The 18064-nt window shown below is 38.0% G+C and overlaps 2 protein-coding genes and 1 long non-coding RNA gene across 6 annotated transcripts in view; all 3 read left to right on the top strand.

Moving 5' to 3' along the window:
• Positions 1 to 18064, top strand: part of LOC136246629 (spectrin beta chain, non-erythrocytic 1-like) — a 105222-nt gene that overhangs the window by 61250 nt on the left and 25908 nt on the right. For all 4 annotated transcript variants that reach the window (XM_066038163.1, XM_066038162.1, XM_066038161.1 and 1 more), the window contains 12 exons: positions 24 to 101; positions 12476 to 12615; positions 12812 to 12935; positions 13690 to 13836; positions 13967 to 14361; positions 14450 to 14636; positions 14902 to 15102; positions 16639 to 16755; positions 16847 to 16960; positions 17126 to 17308; positions 17362 to 17507; positions 17894 to 18008. In XM_066038163.1, coding sequence (XP_065894235.1) covers positions 24 to 101; positions 12476 to 12615; positions 12812 to 12935; positions 13690 to 13836; positions 13967 to 14361; positions 14450 to 14636; positions 14902 to 15102; positions 16639 to 16755; positions 16847 to 16960; positions 17126 to 17308; positions 17362 to 17507; positions 17894 to 18008 — 1947 coding nt within the window. The remainder of the gene's footprint in view (positions 1 to 23; positions 102 to 12475; positions 12616 to 12811; positions 12936 to 13689; positions 13837 to 13966; positions 14362 to 14449; positions 14637 to 14901; positions 15103 to 16638; positions 16756 to 16846; positions 16961 to 17125; positions 17309 to 17361; positions 17508 to 17893; positions 18009 to 18064) is intronic.
• On the top strand, positions 5047 to 6441 carry LOC136246631 (uncharacterized). Its single transcript, XM_066038164.1, has 2 exons — positions 5047 to 5806; positions 5858 to 6441. The coding sequence occupies exons 1-2, from the start codon at positions 5080 to 5082 to the stop codon at positions 6181 to 6183; spliced, it is 1053 nt and encodes a 350-aa protein (XP_065894236.1). The 5' UTR covers positions 5047 to 5079; the 3' UTR covers positions 6184 to 6441.
• Positions 15192 to 16514, top strand: LOC136246637 (uncharacterized). The gene is made up of 2 exons (XR_010696700.1): positions 15192 to 15627; positions 15931 to 16514. It is a non-coding gene; the product is annotated as an uncharacterized lncRNA (long non-coding RNA).

Raw genomic sequence — 18064 nt, 5'->3', positions numbered from 1 at the left:
CGTATTATATTTTGTTGTTTTAGTTGTTTCAACGAGATGCAGAACAGGTTGATGTAGTGACTAGATCACAAGAGACGTTCTTGTCAAATGATGACCTTGGGGTGAGCTGTGTACACACACGTACAATTTTCACTTGTGATGATAGTGGTAACCAGGATCCCATAAGCGCTGCATGCACCTTTCGGTGCTTATGGGCTCCTGGTAGTACATGAGTCAACTCTAAAGTTAGCCAATCAACTATGGTAATCAAGCTATGCTCATAAGTAGGCATCTAAAACCAGATTAACTGGCCATACTGGTACACTGCAAGTATACAAGGTCCCAGAGTTTTCTGTGTTAACTTTTAACTTGATCATATCAATGCTTATAATTATGCATGCACTAAAATTAATGGTAAAGCTTTAAAGAGTCCTACAGTAAACAAGTTGGAAGGTTCACTTTACAAATTTTCCTTAACTGATTGAAAGGAAAAAAAACATATGCAATTCAAATATACATTATTTCCTACACACCCATACTGAACTTATTGGTGGGGCTTGTGCACATAAAAAGATATAAGAAAACTAAGAAATGACATTCAACAAGTGACCGGATCTGTAAGAACCCCACGTTAGTGTATTTTTCGAATTCAAGAACTTTCAAAGCTACAATGCTACAAAGTGGCAAAAACAGAAAACTCAATTTGTACAATGACAATACAGAAAATATACTACACATGCTTACTTAAATGGTCATAACTTACAAATGCAGTCCTCTACCAAGATGCAACTTACACTATCAGATTCTCCATCAACAAATGAATCCATTGCTGGGTACATTTTGTCTTCCAGGTCCTTCCTATGATCAGGGCGAAGGCAAAAACATGAGAAAGAAAAAGTGATAGTGAACTCCTTGTCCAAAGCAAGGCAGACTAACCCTCATATCTTCCGTCTCCTTGGGAGTACTGACATGAAACAAAGATTTTGAAGTCCCTCTTGCTTTGGAGATCATGAAGCTATCAAGATTTTTGCTGTTACCACCTTCCTTCACTGTGAAACAAGTGCTTAAGGGTGCTCACGGATATTTGAAGCCATACAATGCATGATTTTATACTGTCTCTTATAACCAGATAACGTGTAAAATGAATCCATATGGTACTAATATTGGTAGTGGTTCCCTTTCTCTTCAACACAAAACCAAACAGAGCCTCTACCATTCTATAGCTACGTGAGATTCTTTCAATAGCGTTTAATAGTCCTTCATCTTTACCACTAGCGTGCTGGAAATCGTGCTAAATATACTTAAGGTTATAGCTCACATATCTATGAAAAGTAGTAATCCATAGCTTACATGGATAATAAATAAATGCTGAAAGTGTGTTTCACTAACCAAACCCTCGCGTTTCCATCGCCATTACTTGCAAAGCCATAATGCTATGGACAAAATCTTTTCATAGTCCTGTAGAGCATTTATCTGCCTATCTCCATGCAAAATTTGAAGCTTTTACGGCTATCACTCAAAAATTAGTTGTTTTTTTAGTAAACATGTGCAAAGATTACATGCGCCCAACATTATTGATATAAACCACACAAATTCCTAAATGCCGATTATGATGCAACAGCCGCATGTGGTTTCTGGGTTGGCACTTAAATGGCTTCAAATATCAGTGAGCACCCTTAAAAATTTACAGAATTTTTTAGCTTTTAAAAATATTTTGCTCATTGCGTTTATTGAATTCTACTGTAAAATTAGGCTTATGTGAACATATGGGATTTATGCAGATCTGGTCACATAAAGTTTGTTCTGTAACTTGAATCTAAGGTCACTGCAGTTGAAAAATTATTTTCTCTGTTGCTCTCTTGGGATGCTGTGATGACAACATGCTGGCGCTGGTAGAGTGGATGCTACTTCTAAACACGACTGTGGTGTTGAGATGAAAATTGTTACTGTTATTATTGTTATGTATTTACTTCTTCTATGCAAGACCTTTCTTTTACTCAAGTCCTTGTAGCACAACCATGTCATGCCTCATGTTACATGGTCAGTTTACTAACTAACATCCAGAATTTCAATTATGTGACGGCCGTTTAAGTTAACCAGGACTATCACATACAGCTCAGTCTCTTCCGTGGTACAGCACACCTGAAGGTAATCTAGCAGATATATTGCAAATATCTCCTTTAATAAGCTGTAGCTAATAATGTATCTGTAAAACACAATAAGAACAGTCTAAATGTCATAAAAGACCTTTTATAATCGTGGAGAAGATGATCCCAGACCCCAGAATGGCATCCAAATCTGCTGTATTATTCACACTTCACTGTGTAATGTCATTTCCAAAGTTACCCATCCCCCACACTGCATGATAAGAGTATAGGGATAAGGTAAGCAACACTTTCTTTGGTTTCTCTTAAGTTGTTTATTCAGTGGATTGAATTGTCCATGTGGTTATTTCAGAGCTTATGATCCCCTATTCAAACTAGTTTCTACTAAGCATTGTATCACAATGATCTATTCTAAAGTGGTGGTGGCTCTGTGGCACTTAATATGCCACATAGTAGTAATACAGCATGCAGACAGGAAAGGTCTGCAGACCAATGCAAAGCAAATGCTTGAAAAGTCATATTGTAGTATAGTGCATCTAATTACAAAGCTTTTATAGCCATTTGTGACTCAAAAATTGATATAAATTATAGGTGCTGGTGCTGAACACATTCTCTAAAATATTAAGGCAATTTTGAAAAAGCCTATATGTGACTGTCTCAGCAAAAAACCCGACTTGTTTGCACAAGCATGCATATTGAGAAAAACGAAATTTAAAAAATATTTCGTAAAATTATGCATGCTACAAAGAAAAATATGCAAGTTTTTATCGGGCCAGTATTCGAAGAAGGAAGACTCAAATCAAATCAATTAAAACTATATACCACCTTATTCACCTGCTCATGGAGAGTTCGAAAATCGTTGTTTCGTTTCTGTAGCTTCAATGGTATGCGTGTCACGTACGTTTGTTTACGATGCAGTAGACGTAAACAAGATGGTCATTGTTTCTTTTACCAAACTGCTTTCATATCCATATGCGCAAATGTCTACAGAGCTAACACTATACCTTGGCTGATGTGCTGATCCATTGATATACTGTGAATGTACTATATTGGGGCTACTTGATGGCCATTTATTTTTTGTTTCCAGCCCACACATAATTAGGTTGGTGGGCACCCCTTCTAATATTTATAAGTACACCATAAATAACTTGTATACCAAAAATGATGCTTTTATCCACTCTCTAACAAAACTTTTGCTAAGCTAACCTAATATGGTGTTCAGCACATACATGGTAGTATTCCCAGCCATGCATGATAGTATTCCTTGCCATGTGTGGCAGAGCCACGTTGATGCATGGCAACTCTCATGGTAATGTGAAGTTGTAAGTGGACTGTGCTGTATTTGTAGACAGCTAGTGAAAGTTGTGCAGCAGCCAGAGGAGGTATTGGAGCCCAATATGACTTAAAATATTCTCATTATATTATTTGTAGCGCACGAAATAAAAAACAAATTAAGTTTTATTTTCTCAATATGCATGCTTGTGTGAACAAGTAAGGTTTTTGCTGAGAAAGTCACATATATGAGCAATCAGGGGGTCATTTATCTTTCACCTTGCGATTGTCTCCATTATGTAAGAGCCAAAAATACAGGTTGCCAATAAAAATTTCCTTGATATCAACTTATCGACTTTAAAACACACTTCTACATGTAAAAGGTATTAATAATTACCTGCTTCTGTGCTTACCCACCAGTACATTTGCTACAAAAGCATATACTCTACTGGTGAGCACGAGTAAATTAAAAACAGAATGCATCCGAAAATACCATAGTAAATTCTGAGGTTTGTTCTCCATCTCTGCTGAAGATAATGATATCATTTTGATACACTCATTGATAGCTAATGATCGTACAAGCTTTGAAGAGATGCTGTTATGTACTTGGATTTGTGTTCAGGTTAATTGCAGCAATTCTTTTCGTGGCTGCATCTTAATCAATAGGTGATGGGCTGTAATGAGTGTCAAACCATGTTATATTTCATCGGCTGGCAAAGGCCTGGCTGTTACGGTACAGCTCAAATGTAACGTATAGTCCAAGTGATTTAATAACTTGCTAATTAAAGGGTGTGGCACCTGTTTCGCTTGTGAGTATTCGTCCAATTTTGTTTGGGATAAAATACTTGCAAGCAAAATGGATGCCATGCACTTTAGTTAACAAGTTTTTTTAACCCTCGCGAGACGACGTCACATTTAAGCAGTACTGTACAATAGAAATTATGTTATGTTGTTTATATTATATAGGATGATTTTAACCTTTTATATAACTCTATTATGCTGATTGTGTATTCTTTAATGAAGGTTCAGTGTGCAGTGTAGCATCACCACAAAGAACTTTGGGTTAAATATTTTATTTTCTGACGTATTTATGGATAAGGCTCATTATAAATGTTTATAAGATACTCCATTATAGAGTGCAAGTACTTTTACAATGCATACAGCATGTAGTCAACGATGTAGCTAACTTATCGGTGAGTCTTAGTGTTCGCAATATTAGTTTTCGCAATATTAGTTTGTGCATGCTCATAACTTTTTTAGTTCATATCTTTAAAATACATTACATTGGTAAACTATATCAAGTGTATGGTGAGGTGAAGTATGCTAAAAGAGCTGACTTCAAAAGAAATGCTACTTATTTATTTACTTAAGGGGAGAGTATTATTTATTTGGATGTATGTAACTTTTAAACATTCATTCCATCATTCCAGTGGTCCATTCCACTGTTTATGCACTCTCACTTCATTACACAAATGTAACTTCACACCTAAGTGACAAATGATCAGGTGACATTCTTTTCTACCCATTTGTTTAAATATGCCTGTGTTTGTTTATGTATGTGTCTGGGAATGCATGGAATGCATGTGTTCACTCGGCAATATGTACACATAGCATTATTTGTTAGTAGGTGGTGTTATTATATATATTACGTAGGCACGCAGTATTTGAAACATTCATGCAATAGCAATCAACAACGAGGGCTATCGTGGTGTACTGACTCTTTATGGCATCAATAAAATTGCTTTGTTGGAACAGGGGTACTAAAAAGTTGGAAATTTCACAGGCAGCATGGGATAAATATTGGGGGAGGATTGATTCAAAGCCTACAATTATCTTCCTTCAAGAAGAAGTATGTACAAACTATGGATTGCTTTACAATAAACGTGGATTTGTATCATGTTTCAGTGGACGGGAAGCAGGTGTTGTAGTGAACCATGGACAAGCAATAACACGTGGAGAATTCAATTTCTCTCGCTTTGTTTCTTATTCATATGTTAATAGAAACCAAACTAAAACAAAGGATGATATTAGAATTATAATGCAGGACTTATTTTATTTCTTTCCAATGCGTGATAAAACCATAACAGATGGACTAAGTGTAGAGAGATACAATAATGAGTTTATAGTTAATAAGACCAGTATTAACACTGATGTCATTAATGATTTATCAAATCGAATGAGCGTAGTACCCTTGAATATTAGTGTAGGACACCAACAATGCCATATTATAGCTGTTTCAGTGCATGCTAGAAGCAAAAAGATTAATAAGAAAATAAATGCAGCTAATTTATTTAAGTTGCTAGACAAGGTAGGACAATTAACTACTGGCTGCAATGCAGTTGTTGTGGGGGGAGATTTCAACGTCGACATTATTGAAATACTGACTGTTGATGAGCTGTGCGGTTTTACTGTACCATCATATGACCCAACAATACATCGAGCAATTCATGGTAAAGACTATATGTGCATTGACTTCTTTGCTTACAAGAGCTATCCTACAGATTCAGACTTGCATATACAAATGGAAGATGTTCATTCAGACATGATTATTGAGTGTCCTGATTTGGTCACGAAAAGGACAACAGACACTGGTCAATTTCATCTTAACTTGTCACATTTCAATGACTCTTTTCAACGATTGCGACTAGTATCAAATCACGATCCACTTCGAGCTACATTGCAGCTGAATATTGGTCCTCCACCAACCCCACCTAGTATTTCACCGCTACAGAATTATGGTGGTAGCTCTAAAGAACAGAAATCACCTAGGCCAATAAACCATGTCAGTGCTTCTGAGACTCAAGCACAAGGCGTGATTTATAGATAAATGGTGGATTGCAAGAAATCCGAGAGTGACTACACAAGAAAAACAAGTAGCAAAACACATTGTAGAACAGTTGCTAAACAATGTACTTAAAAGTCTGAACTTTAGTGATGTATATGAATAAAAGCCTATATATAAATTACTCAGTGTAGTAGCATACGACTGTACCCTGTAACTGGATGTGGCATAAATACTACTACATATGAAATGAACTGGAAATGCAAATTTAAAGTTTTATTGTGAGCTAAACATATTTATGCAATTTTAATGAATTAAGTCATGTCTGGTCTAGAAAATTAAGTAGTCTTTAATAATACTAAGTGCCACATGCTCATGTTAATGCTGCAACCGTTCATTAAAATGTCAGTACACAGACTAATACCCACAGAATAGAACCAGTTCATTACTTGTGCTGCATCACTAATAATGTTACTAGAATTAGCAATTTTACTACAAAGATGCTCTTGTAAAATACTGTAGATTCTTGAACTTGTAAGTAAGTTAAGGTTTTTATTTTTAAAGCACACTATTTTTTTGGCAGCTGGAACTCACATGATCTCCCTGGATCTCTTTAGTAACCGCAGTCCAAACTTCCTTATAAATGTGATACTGACATTGTCCGCTGTTGGGTTGTGCAATACTCCAGTGCGTGAGTCCTGCTAGCACAGCATTCTATCATGTGCAGTTGTACAATTTCATTTGTGGATATCGATTATTTCTCAATGCTTGTACAGAACAGACATACACAATAGCCTATTGGCTGTGGTGTAAGGTGTATGTCCTGGGTAATGACTTCTTGTAGTAGTGATGTGCTTGATTCCAACTGATGAGTGGCAGGTGCATCAGCGTTCCTGTGTGCTGTGCTTGCAGCAAGAAATTCTGCAAGTAAGCAATAGTTGACACCGAACTAACTGTAATAATAGCAACCAACATAGCAATGAAGCATGCAAGTTACATCAAGGATACATCCCTAAAAATTTGATTAGGCACCAGTTGTACATATTTCCTCCTAATCATTCAGCTAGACACAAATCAAATTACTTTTTCTGCCAATTTGTTTAGAGAATCTATGGCATCAGCAATTGTGTTGCCATGAAGCAAATTAATACTTTATTTTCACGGTTTAACCCTTAGTATTGACATATGTAGGTCAGTCAGCAGCATACAAGTGACTTGAGTTGGTTGAATGCAGTGATCAGTTGCCAAATATTTTTGTTTTGTTGTAGCAGATCAACAGATGCATAAGTTATGGGTATTTGTTTACGTCATGTCATAATAATAGTATGTGATCAGTCTTTCTTCACTGATTTCATCATTGTACGTAGTAAACAAAGGTGATACAAAGAAAAATTTATCAAGCAATGGACTTCCCTATTTAGGGTGAACACCATCCGTTCACATTTTGTGATGGCTTCGATGACAATCCTTAAGCCTGTGCTGGATAAATCGAAGCCTGTAAACATAACCTTGAACCTGCACTTATCCTTGTTCTAGTGATATGTTCCAGTCCTGGAGCAGTAGAATGATTAGTAATGTTATTGTCCTACGTTACTATGTTGCCTACTATTCTTCTATATCCTTCAAGAGCTTCTGCCATGTGGTGATTGTAATGCTCAACAATGGATGACAGACTATAGGGTGCATGGAGGTATCTGAATTGGTCAAAAGTGTGATGAAGTTTGTCGAAGACTGGTAGCCAACTCAAGATGGCACTGCTGATATCCCTACATGACATCTAGCTCAGAAAATATTTCTGTTTCTGCTACAATGTCTGCTACAGTTTCAGCCAGTGTTGGTGACTGATTTCACTCGAGATCTGCAAACATACCAGTTTAGTTGCGACAAATCCACACACATACTGTAAAACATATATTTTTATGTCAGTTCCCTTCCCATTGGTGCACACCATTCAGTTACAGTACCACTCAAATGTAACATGGTATTGCAAGAGTTCGAGCGATTAAAAAACAAGCTAAGAAAAGGGGTGGTACCTGTTTCACTTGTGAGTATTCATCCCGTTTTGTTTCGGATGAATACTCGTGAGTGACCTCATTGCTGGATACTGTAAAGTACTAATAGGAATAAGAGTGAAATGAGTGCCACACCCTATAATATAACTAGCTTGTTTTTTAATCACTCGTACTTGCATGAGGCATCGTTACATTTGAGCGTACTATACTTCTGTGACTGGTGCTATGATACCCTGTTGTTGATTTAAGTCCAGATATTCATTTAGTTTATTGCAGTATGAAAATGGCACAGGTTGTGGTGTTTTAACACAATAATTTTGCTCCTTCTTACTAGCACCAGAAAATCTACACTGTTCATACAGGGTGTCACTCATACAGACGTATGTATGGTGTTTATCTCAACATCTTACAAATTCTAAGCAAAGATTATGTATTCCCTATAATTATATGCTTAAACCAAGGATCATATGTTGCCCTATAACCAAAGCCAGTATTTTGGCTGCAACTAACAGTCTTACTTCTAGCTCTTGGATACTGGAGTTTGGTGGATAGTAATAGACAACAGGCTACATCTATAACAGCAGAGTATCCATGCACTTTACTTGACTGTTTTATTGGAATTTATGTATGACTGTTCTATTAGAGTCAATCGATCTGGGACCAGGTCATGTATTCTTATTACATTCACTGTTGGGAAAGTTTGAGATAGCTCTCACCTTTTGATATGTGATATTAGCTGCAGAAAATACTTTTAAACTGCAGCAACTTGTGAAGCACTAGCTAACAAGGTATCAAGACACACGGTAGTGTGTCGTGCGACCCAAGAAGCCGGCACGCCACACCGTGAGTATATTTACAGAAAGAAAGAAAACGTCATTTTCACACTTTTGTATCTCAGTGATAGCTTATCCAATTGAAACCAAATTTGCTGCAGAGTTGCCCGCCAGCTAGGGGAGTCTACATTCCAAATTTGAAGGAAATCACTCAAGCCATTTCTGAGATATGAGCGGCCAAATTTTCATTATTTTCTTCATTTTTTTTTTCTTCTTCGTCTTTTCGCACACTTGCAAAAATTGCTATAAAACGCAAACACGTACTCCGATCGCCTTGAAATTTGGCACACAGAAAGGGAGTCCAAAGGCGAATCCTAGCATCACATTTGGTGCAAATCCGATGAATGGTTCATGAGTTATGACCGATTATTCGCATAAAACAAGATCGAATTGTTGTCACGCCTACAGGGTAAACCGCTTCATGGAATGAGTTGAAAATTGCTATGTAGATGGAGTAACCGTCGTAGGAGTGCCTTTTGGTGGTTTGAAAGGAATCGAGATTAAGACCACGGAGATATGACACAAAACCCAACCTGTGTCACAATTACGCGTTCGATTTTTAGTAATAAAAAAGTATTAGTTTTTACACCTACTAGGCAAACCGCTTAGAGCAATGAGCTAAAAATCGGTGTATAGCTGGAATAATCTTCATAGAAAGTCCTTGCAGTAGTACAGAAGAATCGGATTACAAACCACTGAGTTATGATTCGAAAGCCAACTCCGTGTAGCAAATGCGAGATCGAGATACTCTAATAGAACAGTCACCCTAATAGAGCATTCAGCTAATTTATTTACTCCATTATAGAATTCTATTACATTACAAGTTATTCTGTAGGGACTTCAGCTGCAAACAGTTAGTCTTATAGACAGTTCAGCAAGAAGCAAGTCACCCTGTGGAGAGTTAAGCTACAATTATATCACTGTAGAGATTCAGAACATTACAAGTCACACTGAAGAGAGTTCAGCTATAAACAAGTCATGCACCCTGTAGAGAATTCACCTACAATTAAATCACTCTCTAGAGAATTCAGCTACACACAAGTCACTGTGCAGAGAGTTCAGCTACAAACAAATTACCCTGTAGAGAGATCAGCTACAAACAAAACACTTTGCAGAGAGTTCAGCTACGAACAAATCAATCTTTAGAGTGATCACCAACAAACAAATCAACTTGTAGAGAGATCAGCTAGAAACAAATCATCCTGCAGAGAGATCAGCTACAAACAAATCAGCTTGTAGAGAGATCAGTTACACACAAATCAACCTGTAGAGAGATAAGCTAGAAACAAATCACCCTGTAGAGAGTTCAGCTAAAACAAATCAACCTGCAGAGAGATCAGCTACAAACAAATCACCTTATAGACCGTTCAGCTACAAACAAATTACCCTGTAGAGAGATCGACTACAAACAAATCAACTTGCAGAGAGATCAGCTACACACAAATCAACTTGTAGAGAGATCAGCTAGAAACAAATCATCCTGTAGAGAGTTCAGCTACAAACATATCACCCTGTAGAGAGATCATCTAGAAACTAGACACAATGTAAGAAGTTCAGCTACAAGCAATCACCCTGTTGAGATTTCAGCTACAAACAAATCAACCTGTAGAGAGGTTAGCTACAAAAAATCACCCTGTAGAGAGATCAGCTAGAAACAAATCACTCTGCAGAGAGATCAGCTACAAACAAATCACCCTATAGAGAGTTCAGCTACAAACAAATCAACCTGCAGAGAGATCAGCTACAAACAAATCACCCTGTAGAGAATTCAGCTACAAAGAAACCATCATGTAGAGAGTTCAGCTGCAAACAAATCACTCTGTATAGAGTTCAGTTAGAAAAAGTCACCTTGTAGAGAGTTCAGCTACAAAGAAACCACCATGTAGAGAGTTCAGCCTGAAACAAATTACCTGTAGAGAGTTCAGCTAGAAACAAATCACCCTGTAGAGAGATCAGCTAGAAGAGGTCACCTTGTAGAGAGTTCAGCTACAAAGAAACCATCCTGTATATAGTTCAGCTGCAAACAAATCACTCTGTATAGAGTTCAGTTAGAAAAAGTCACCTTGTAGAGAGTTCAGCTACAAAGAAACCACCATGTAGAGAGTTCAGCCTGAAACAAATTACCGTGTAGAGAATTTAACAACAAACAAATCGCTCTGTAGAGGGACCAGCTAGAAGAAGTTACCTTGTAGAGAGTTCAGCTACAAAGAAAGCACCATGTAGAGAGTTTAGCTGCAAACAAATCACCTGTAGAGAGTTCAGCTAGAAACAAATCACCCTGTAGAGAGATCAGCTAGAAGAGGTCACCTTGGAGAGAGTTCAGCTACAAAGACATCACCACCTAAAGAGTTCAGCTGCAAACAAATCACCCTGTAGAGGGATCAGCTAAAAGAAGTCACCTTGTAGAGAGTTCAGCTACAAAGAAACCATCATGTAGAGAGTTCAGCTACAAAGAAATCACCCTGTAGAGAGTTCAGCTAGAAGAAGTCACCTTGTAGAGAGTTCAGCTACAAAGAAACCACGTAGAGAGTTTAGCTGCAAATAAATAACCTGTAGAGAGTTCAGCTAGAAACAAATCACCCTGTTGAGAAATCAGCTAGAAGATGTCACCTTGTAGAGAGTTCAGCTACAAAGAAACCATCCTGTATATAGTTCAGCTATATTTCAAGTCACCTAGTAGAGAGATCAGTTGCTAAAAAATATCCTGTGGGGAATAATTGGCATGTAATAAATATATGTATATAATTTGTATAATTACTAATAAAATCAAAAATAATTGAAGTATTAACAATCTTCTACAAGTTCTTTTCTTCTTCCTGTGGTAAATAAAAAAACACATGGGTTAAAAAAGCCCCAAAGCCAGCCATAGGCCGGCTTTGCAGTATACAAATACAAAAAGAAGTGATATCTAATCAAAAACAGCCAAGCTGTAAAAAATGGTGCGGCCCCCAAAAAGGCCATGGTGAAAAAAGATGTGAAATCCAAGGTGGCGGCCAAGAAATGGCTGTGATGGTAGGTTAATGGTAAAAATTTTAACAACGAAAATTCAGGTGAATTTGGTGCCACTTGGTCTTGGCACAGAATTCACCTGAATTGTCGTTATTAAAATTTTTACCATTAACCTACCATCACAGCCATTTCTTGGCCACGACCTTGGATTTCACACCTTTTTTCACCATAGCCTTTTTGGGGTCACACCTTTTTTTACAGCTTGGCTGTTTTTGATTAGATACTAATTACTGGAAAAAATTTAACAAGAAGTATACCCTAAATTCGAGCTTAAGAGTGCATGTACATTTTCATCCCTTTAATCAAAGCAAATTACCAATGGGATACTTAATGATGGTCCTAAAGTGTCTAGAGTATAACATGTATGATGTAGCAATATGCATGGCAACCATGTTGCTGTTTTTTTTTGTGTTAATCTGTATGACTACGAGCATATGTACATATATACTTGTAACATACCACACACTTGTTCATGAAATACAGACTTCAGTTGATGGAGTTGAAGAGCTGTTGAAGAAACATGAAGAGTTTGAGAAGACAGCAATGGCCCATGATGAGAAGATCAGAGCTCTACAGGAACAAGCTAACAGGTTGATGCAGGCTGGACATTATGACTCTGAGGGGTAAGGAATATGATAGGAAAGTTGTAGCTTACCAGCTCCATCAATTCTTAATGCAAGGTGTCACAAATTTATTGTGTATGTAACTGTTGGCTATTTCAATGTGCGGTTGCTACTATTTCATATGGTTATACTTTGTGTGTTTCACTTATTATGCATGTAACCACATTAATTTTCCCACTTCTGTTGCTTATTCTAGGATTGCTAGTTCTAGAGATGCAGTAGTGTCAAGGAGACAGAAAGTTAAACAAATGTCAGCAGAGAGGAAGGCACAAATACAAGCATCAGTAGCCTGGCAACAGTTCTGTAGAGATGCTGATGAGGTAAGTTAAGATAGAGAAACAATGTGTGCGTGTGTGTGTGTATGAGTATGTGTGGTAGACATGCATGTGTGTATGTGAGCACTACTCATTTACACTGTATGTATACTACTTGCCATATGTGACCAGATTTTACAAAACCGTTCCAAATCGCACATCAGGCAAAATCAAACTAACACCACCAGTGGATAGCTACACTATCGTACTAGTAGTTTTGACCCTCAGTGCTACTCAAACTACACGAGGCTGGTTTTAATAGACGTCTTTTCTGGTTGGTGTAGGGAGTTCTAATGGCGGTTTCAGGCCTTGTGAAGGGTCTAGCTTGGCAAGAATCAGTGGTTTACTGGTGGATGGACTGATGATGTTGGCCAAACAATACTTCTGTTGATTTTGCTGCACACTAAGATGCTAGCACAGCCCTGTAATCTCATGTCTGGACTTCAGTCGTGGTCTGCCTCCATTTTTAAGTCTATTTCTTACCCACCCTATCCTCCACCCTCCTCTCCTTTGTGAACACTCGTGATACTACTTTGCTTATCCAACTGCTCAGGTTTTCTATTTGGTGGGAAACTCCACGTACAGCTACAAGTGGTCAGAAAGATGATAGGTACACCTCTTGTGTAAATTTCATACGCATGCTAGTTATTCTTGGCAAGTTATGCTGACTTGAATTCTTTAAAACCGTTTATCTCAAAACTTCTAATGTGCAATTTAGAACTTAAATTCTGTCATATATACTATGTGTATTCATCAACAGGTAACAGCGTGGATAGCAGAGAAAATGACGGTGGCATCAGACGAATCCTACAGAGACCCAACTAACTTACAAGGTAAATTACAGAAACATCAAGCTTTTGAGGCTGAATTGACTGCTAACACTGAAAGAGTGGATGCAGTAGAAAAGGTCAGTAGTGTTAAGTTTTCCTGTACACAAATGTTATGAAATGCATATATAGGTATGTTAACAGTGTCCATACTTTAGCATAACGTTGTTCATGCACACAATATCTTACTTATTATGTGGTGTATTACAGTTTGGTAAAGAGTTGGTTACTGGGGGTCACTACAAGTCATCAGAGATAGCTGACAAGGTAGCCAGCCTGTCTAAACAATGGGAGACACTTACAGCTAACAGTACTGATAAAGGCTTCAAACTCAATGAGGCAAATGAACTACAACTCTTCCTCAGAGCAGTGGAAGACGTTACAATGTGGCTGAGCTTGGCAGAAGCTTTGCTAGCTGCCGAAGACTTTGGTAAAGACTTACAAAGTGTCAAATTCCTGTTGAAGAAACATCAAGAATTAGAAGCTGATAAAACTGTATATGAGGAGAAGGTGAAGTCCATCGAGGACCAATCTAGTAAAATGATTGATAGTGGACATTTTGAGTCTGCCAAGATCATGAAAACTGTGAAATCATTTTCAACAAGGTTGGCTAAACTAATGCAGTAATATGAATGCTTGGTACTTTATATGCATCATTCAACCCAAAACTATTATCTCCTGTGATGTATTCAGGTTTAGTGACTTGGAGGAACCGATGGCTACACGACGTACTCAGTTGGAGGACTCACTGAAGCTATACCAGTTCTTACGAGATGCTGAGGTGGAGGCTGCATGGATTAAGGAACATAAACCACAAGCTGCCTCCAGTGACTACGGCAACAGTTTTGAAGCAGTTCAGAACCTTCAAAAGAAACATAATGTAAGTTCACAACTTTCTGGTACACATTAGATCTCACTTAGCGACAACAATGATACAGTATTAGTGCTCACTGCATGTAGCTATGATCACCGTTTGTTAACCTTGTTATAATGACAGTGTCATATTGTTTCTGGCTCAAGTATACTTCATGACCTCCATGATATAACACTGTATTAATGTTTAGTCCTTTCTCGCAGTACTAAATAACTTGATTTTTGTAAATTATTATTGTTATATATATGTATACTGTATTTCCATATTACAGGCTCTAGAGAATGATCTGGTAGCACATGAAGCTACAGTGTTAGCAGTCAGTAAGGATGCTAAGGAGCTGATATCAATGGGACATTTTGCCAGTCACAAGATTCATGATAGGAACACTGCTCTACAGTCAGCATGGAGGGAACTCAAGAACCTAGCCAGTAACAGGAAACAAAAACTAGTTGATGCTTTAGAAGCTCAAAAAGTAAGTGTAGCCTTATCCATACACACTATATGGTGTATATGTGTGTATGTGAAATTCCGCAATGCATATTAAGTTATTTAGGGGTCATCCATAATTTTCAGCATTTTCGCAAGCGTACAGAGCGTACGCTGGGGGGGAGGGGGTAAATCCAATGCGTACGCTTTTTAATAATGTTGATATTAGTAGCACTATATAAAAATAATTCTAAATAATTTAGCATGCGCATACAATTTCAGTATTAAGATGGCGAAATGTGAGTTGCAGCTCGAGGCAAGGCAGTTTCTTCTTGAACTCGCTAGGCATCCAGATAGTGTACACAAGTCACCAACTAATCATTACCAGCATTTCGTGAACGCCTTTGTTGTGACGAACGATACGAAATAAAGAGGGCAGATGCTGTGAAGCGCGCAAGTAGAGTGGAAGGAGGGAGTTGTTTACAGCAAAGAGCACTATATGGCAGCACTGAAAAAAGCTGCGCAACACTTGAAGTGGAGCGGGACAAGGCGTATTGATTCATTTTTCAAGGTACAATATATAAACAGGCTATAAAACCACGTAGCTAGCTGTACATTAGGTATGCAGGTAGCCATGACTAGGCCATGTTAGGTAATAGCCAGGATCACTTTCAGTAAAAAACTGTTTTCACTGTACTAAAAGCACGTAGCTGTACAGTACTAAATGGCTAGATTGATAGGTTTAGCACTATTTCATACATGCAGGATTGTAGCTTGCCAGATAGCTGGTTTAATTTATAGAAGTAGTGTTTACAAATAGGTGACTTGCACAATGTATTGAACGACAGCTACCTATAACTTGTTTTCTTTGCAGACAAGCACAGTGAATGAAGAAACTGTAGCAGTAGAAGACAACGTCAGTAGTGGTGCTGAAGCTCATGATAATGTACAAAGTGTTGTAACTCAGCAAGTTAGTACAGGTGTTTCAAGCTGTAGTACTGATGATAATTTGATGCATTATATTGAAGACAGCCAATAGATAGCCATTTCTGTGATGTGCACATTTCCGTTATGTTTTTACCAGTGAAGCTGACAAGGAGCGCCACACATGCCTGATACACAGTGGAACTAGGTCACGAGAGGAATCAGAATCTACTTCACAGTCAAAGAAGTCCAAAGTTGAGATAAAATGTCTTGTTTATGGTGAAATTTATCCCACCAAATACCAGCTTCAGAAACACCAGACTGAGCAAAATTACAAAATGGGAAGGGGAAGACCTAAAAAGAAATAAGTATAATGACTGTCACACAAATTCACACATGTAAATAACTTCTTGTGTGATTGATCTGTCTGCATTTCCTACAGTGTAAAAACAGCAACATTAACTCTTAAAAACAATTTCATATGTGACATACACACATACATACATACAACAATTCATGATCGATATCAACATTTTTAATAGTACGCTTTTAGGTGGGGGGGAGGGGGTTATGGAAAAGAGTACTCTCTGTACTCTTGTGAAAATGCTGAAAATTATGGATGACCCCTTATATACATACGTGTTACATTTTGTTGTAGTATTATGCTGAGGCTAATGAGGCTGATGCATGGATGAATGAGAAGGCTGGGATAGCATCCAGTCAGGATTATGGTAAAGATGAAGATGCTGCCACAAAGGCTTTAACAAAGCACAAAGTAAGTTGGATGTGTATAGTGCATAGTGATCTTGGCAAGCACACATATTGCACATTACAAAGTATTGTCTTTGTATTGTACACACTTACAGGCATTTGAACATGATGTTGAGGCATTTGTCAGCGAGGTACAAAGACTTGAGAAGATAGCTCATCAGTTAGTGTCGCAAAGTCACTTTGATTTAGCTAACATCAATGCCAGACAGGTACGTGATTTTTAAATTTACTTTTGGTCATGCTTGGAAACAATTTCACGTGCTTATGCACAGTTGTACAAATGTACATTAACATCTTGCTATTCATCTGTGCACATGTCTTCACACCCATACGTATTACATGCATATAGTGGTCCCATGTTCCTACACATACAGGCTCAACTTGATGAGCAGCTAGTTGGTCTACAAACACTGACTGCTGCGCGACGATCAAAACTTCAGGAGAGCATAAAACTGCACCAATATATAAGGGATGTTGATGAAGTTCTATCATGGTTATCAGAAAAACAAACCATTGCTGCTTCAGATGATTATGGGAAGGACTTTGAACATTTACTGGTGAGAATTCTACTTGCTTGTATCACTTTTAAACTTATTGTATTTGATCACAGGTGTTGCAGAAGAAATTTGAAGATTTCAAGAGTGATACAGCTGCCAGTTCTGAGCTCTATTCTGCTGCTAATAATTTAGCAAGGAAGTTGGTAGCAGAGGGTCACTCTGATACTGTCTTTATCAAAGAGAAGCAAGATACAATGAGGTCAGTCAAGTGTTATTTGAATAGTACACACACACACACACACACACACACACACACACACACACACACACACACACACACACACACACACACACACACACACACACACACACACAGACACAGACAGACACACACACAGACACACACACAGACACACACACAGACACAGACACACACACACACACACACACACAGACACACACACACACACACACACACACACACACACACACACACACACACACACACACACACACACACACACACACACACACACACACACACACAGACACACAGACACACACACACTGATGTTACATTGTACAGGAGCCTAAATAGTCACCATACATCACACTTACACATTCCAAACACCATCTCCCTCACAGACAATCATGGGGTACTCTACAAGAACTTATTGCACTGAGGAGCAAAAATTTAGAAGGAGCGTATGAAATTCACAAGTTCAACAATGATGCCAGGGAACTGCTTGCCCGTATACAGGTGAGTAGTAGCAAGGGTTAACCTTTTGTACATTACCTTCAAATGTGTACATATTA

Source organism: Dysidea avara, chromosome 2 (assembly GCF_963678975.1).
Source record: "Dysidea avara chromosome 2, odDysAvar1.4, whole genome shotgun sequence".
Classification (NCBI taxonomy): domain Eukaryota; kingdom Metazoa; phylum Porifera; class Demospongiae; order Dictyoceratida; family Dysideidae; genus Dysidea; species Dysidea avara.
Note: the sequence above shows the minus strand (reverse complement) of the source record. Positions and strands in the feature narration are given on the sequence as shown.

Bases quoted from the DNA above. Each gene is read 5' to 3' on its own strand.
- LOC136246631 (XM_066038164.1), top strand. From the start codon at position 5,080: ATGGCATCAATAAAATTGCTTTGTTGGAACAGGGGTACTAAAAAGTTG. The intron at 5,807-5,857 runs GTAAAGACTATA...GCTATCCTACAG, and splicing joins AATACATCGAGCAATTCATG to ATTCAGACTTGCATATACAA.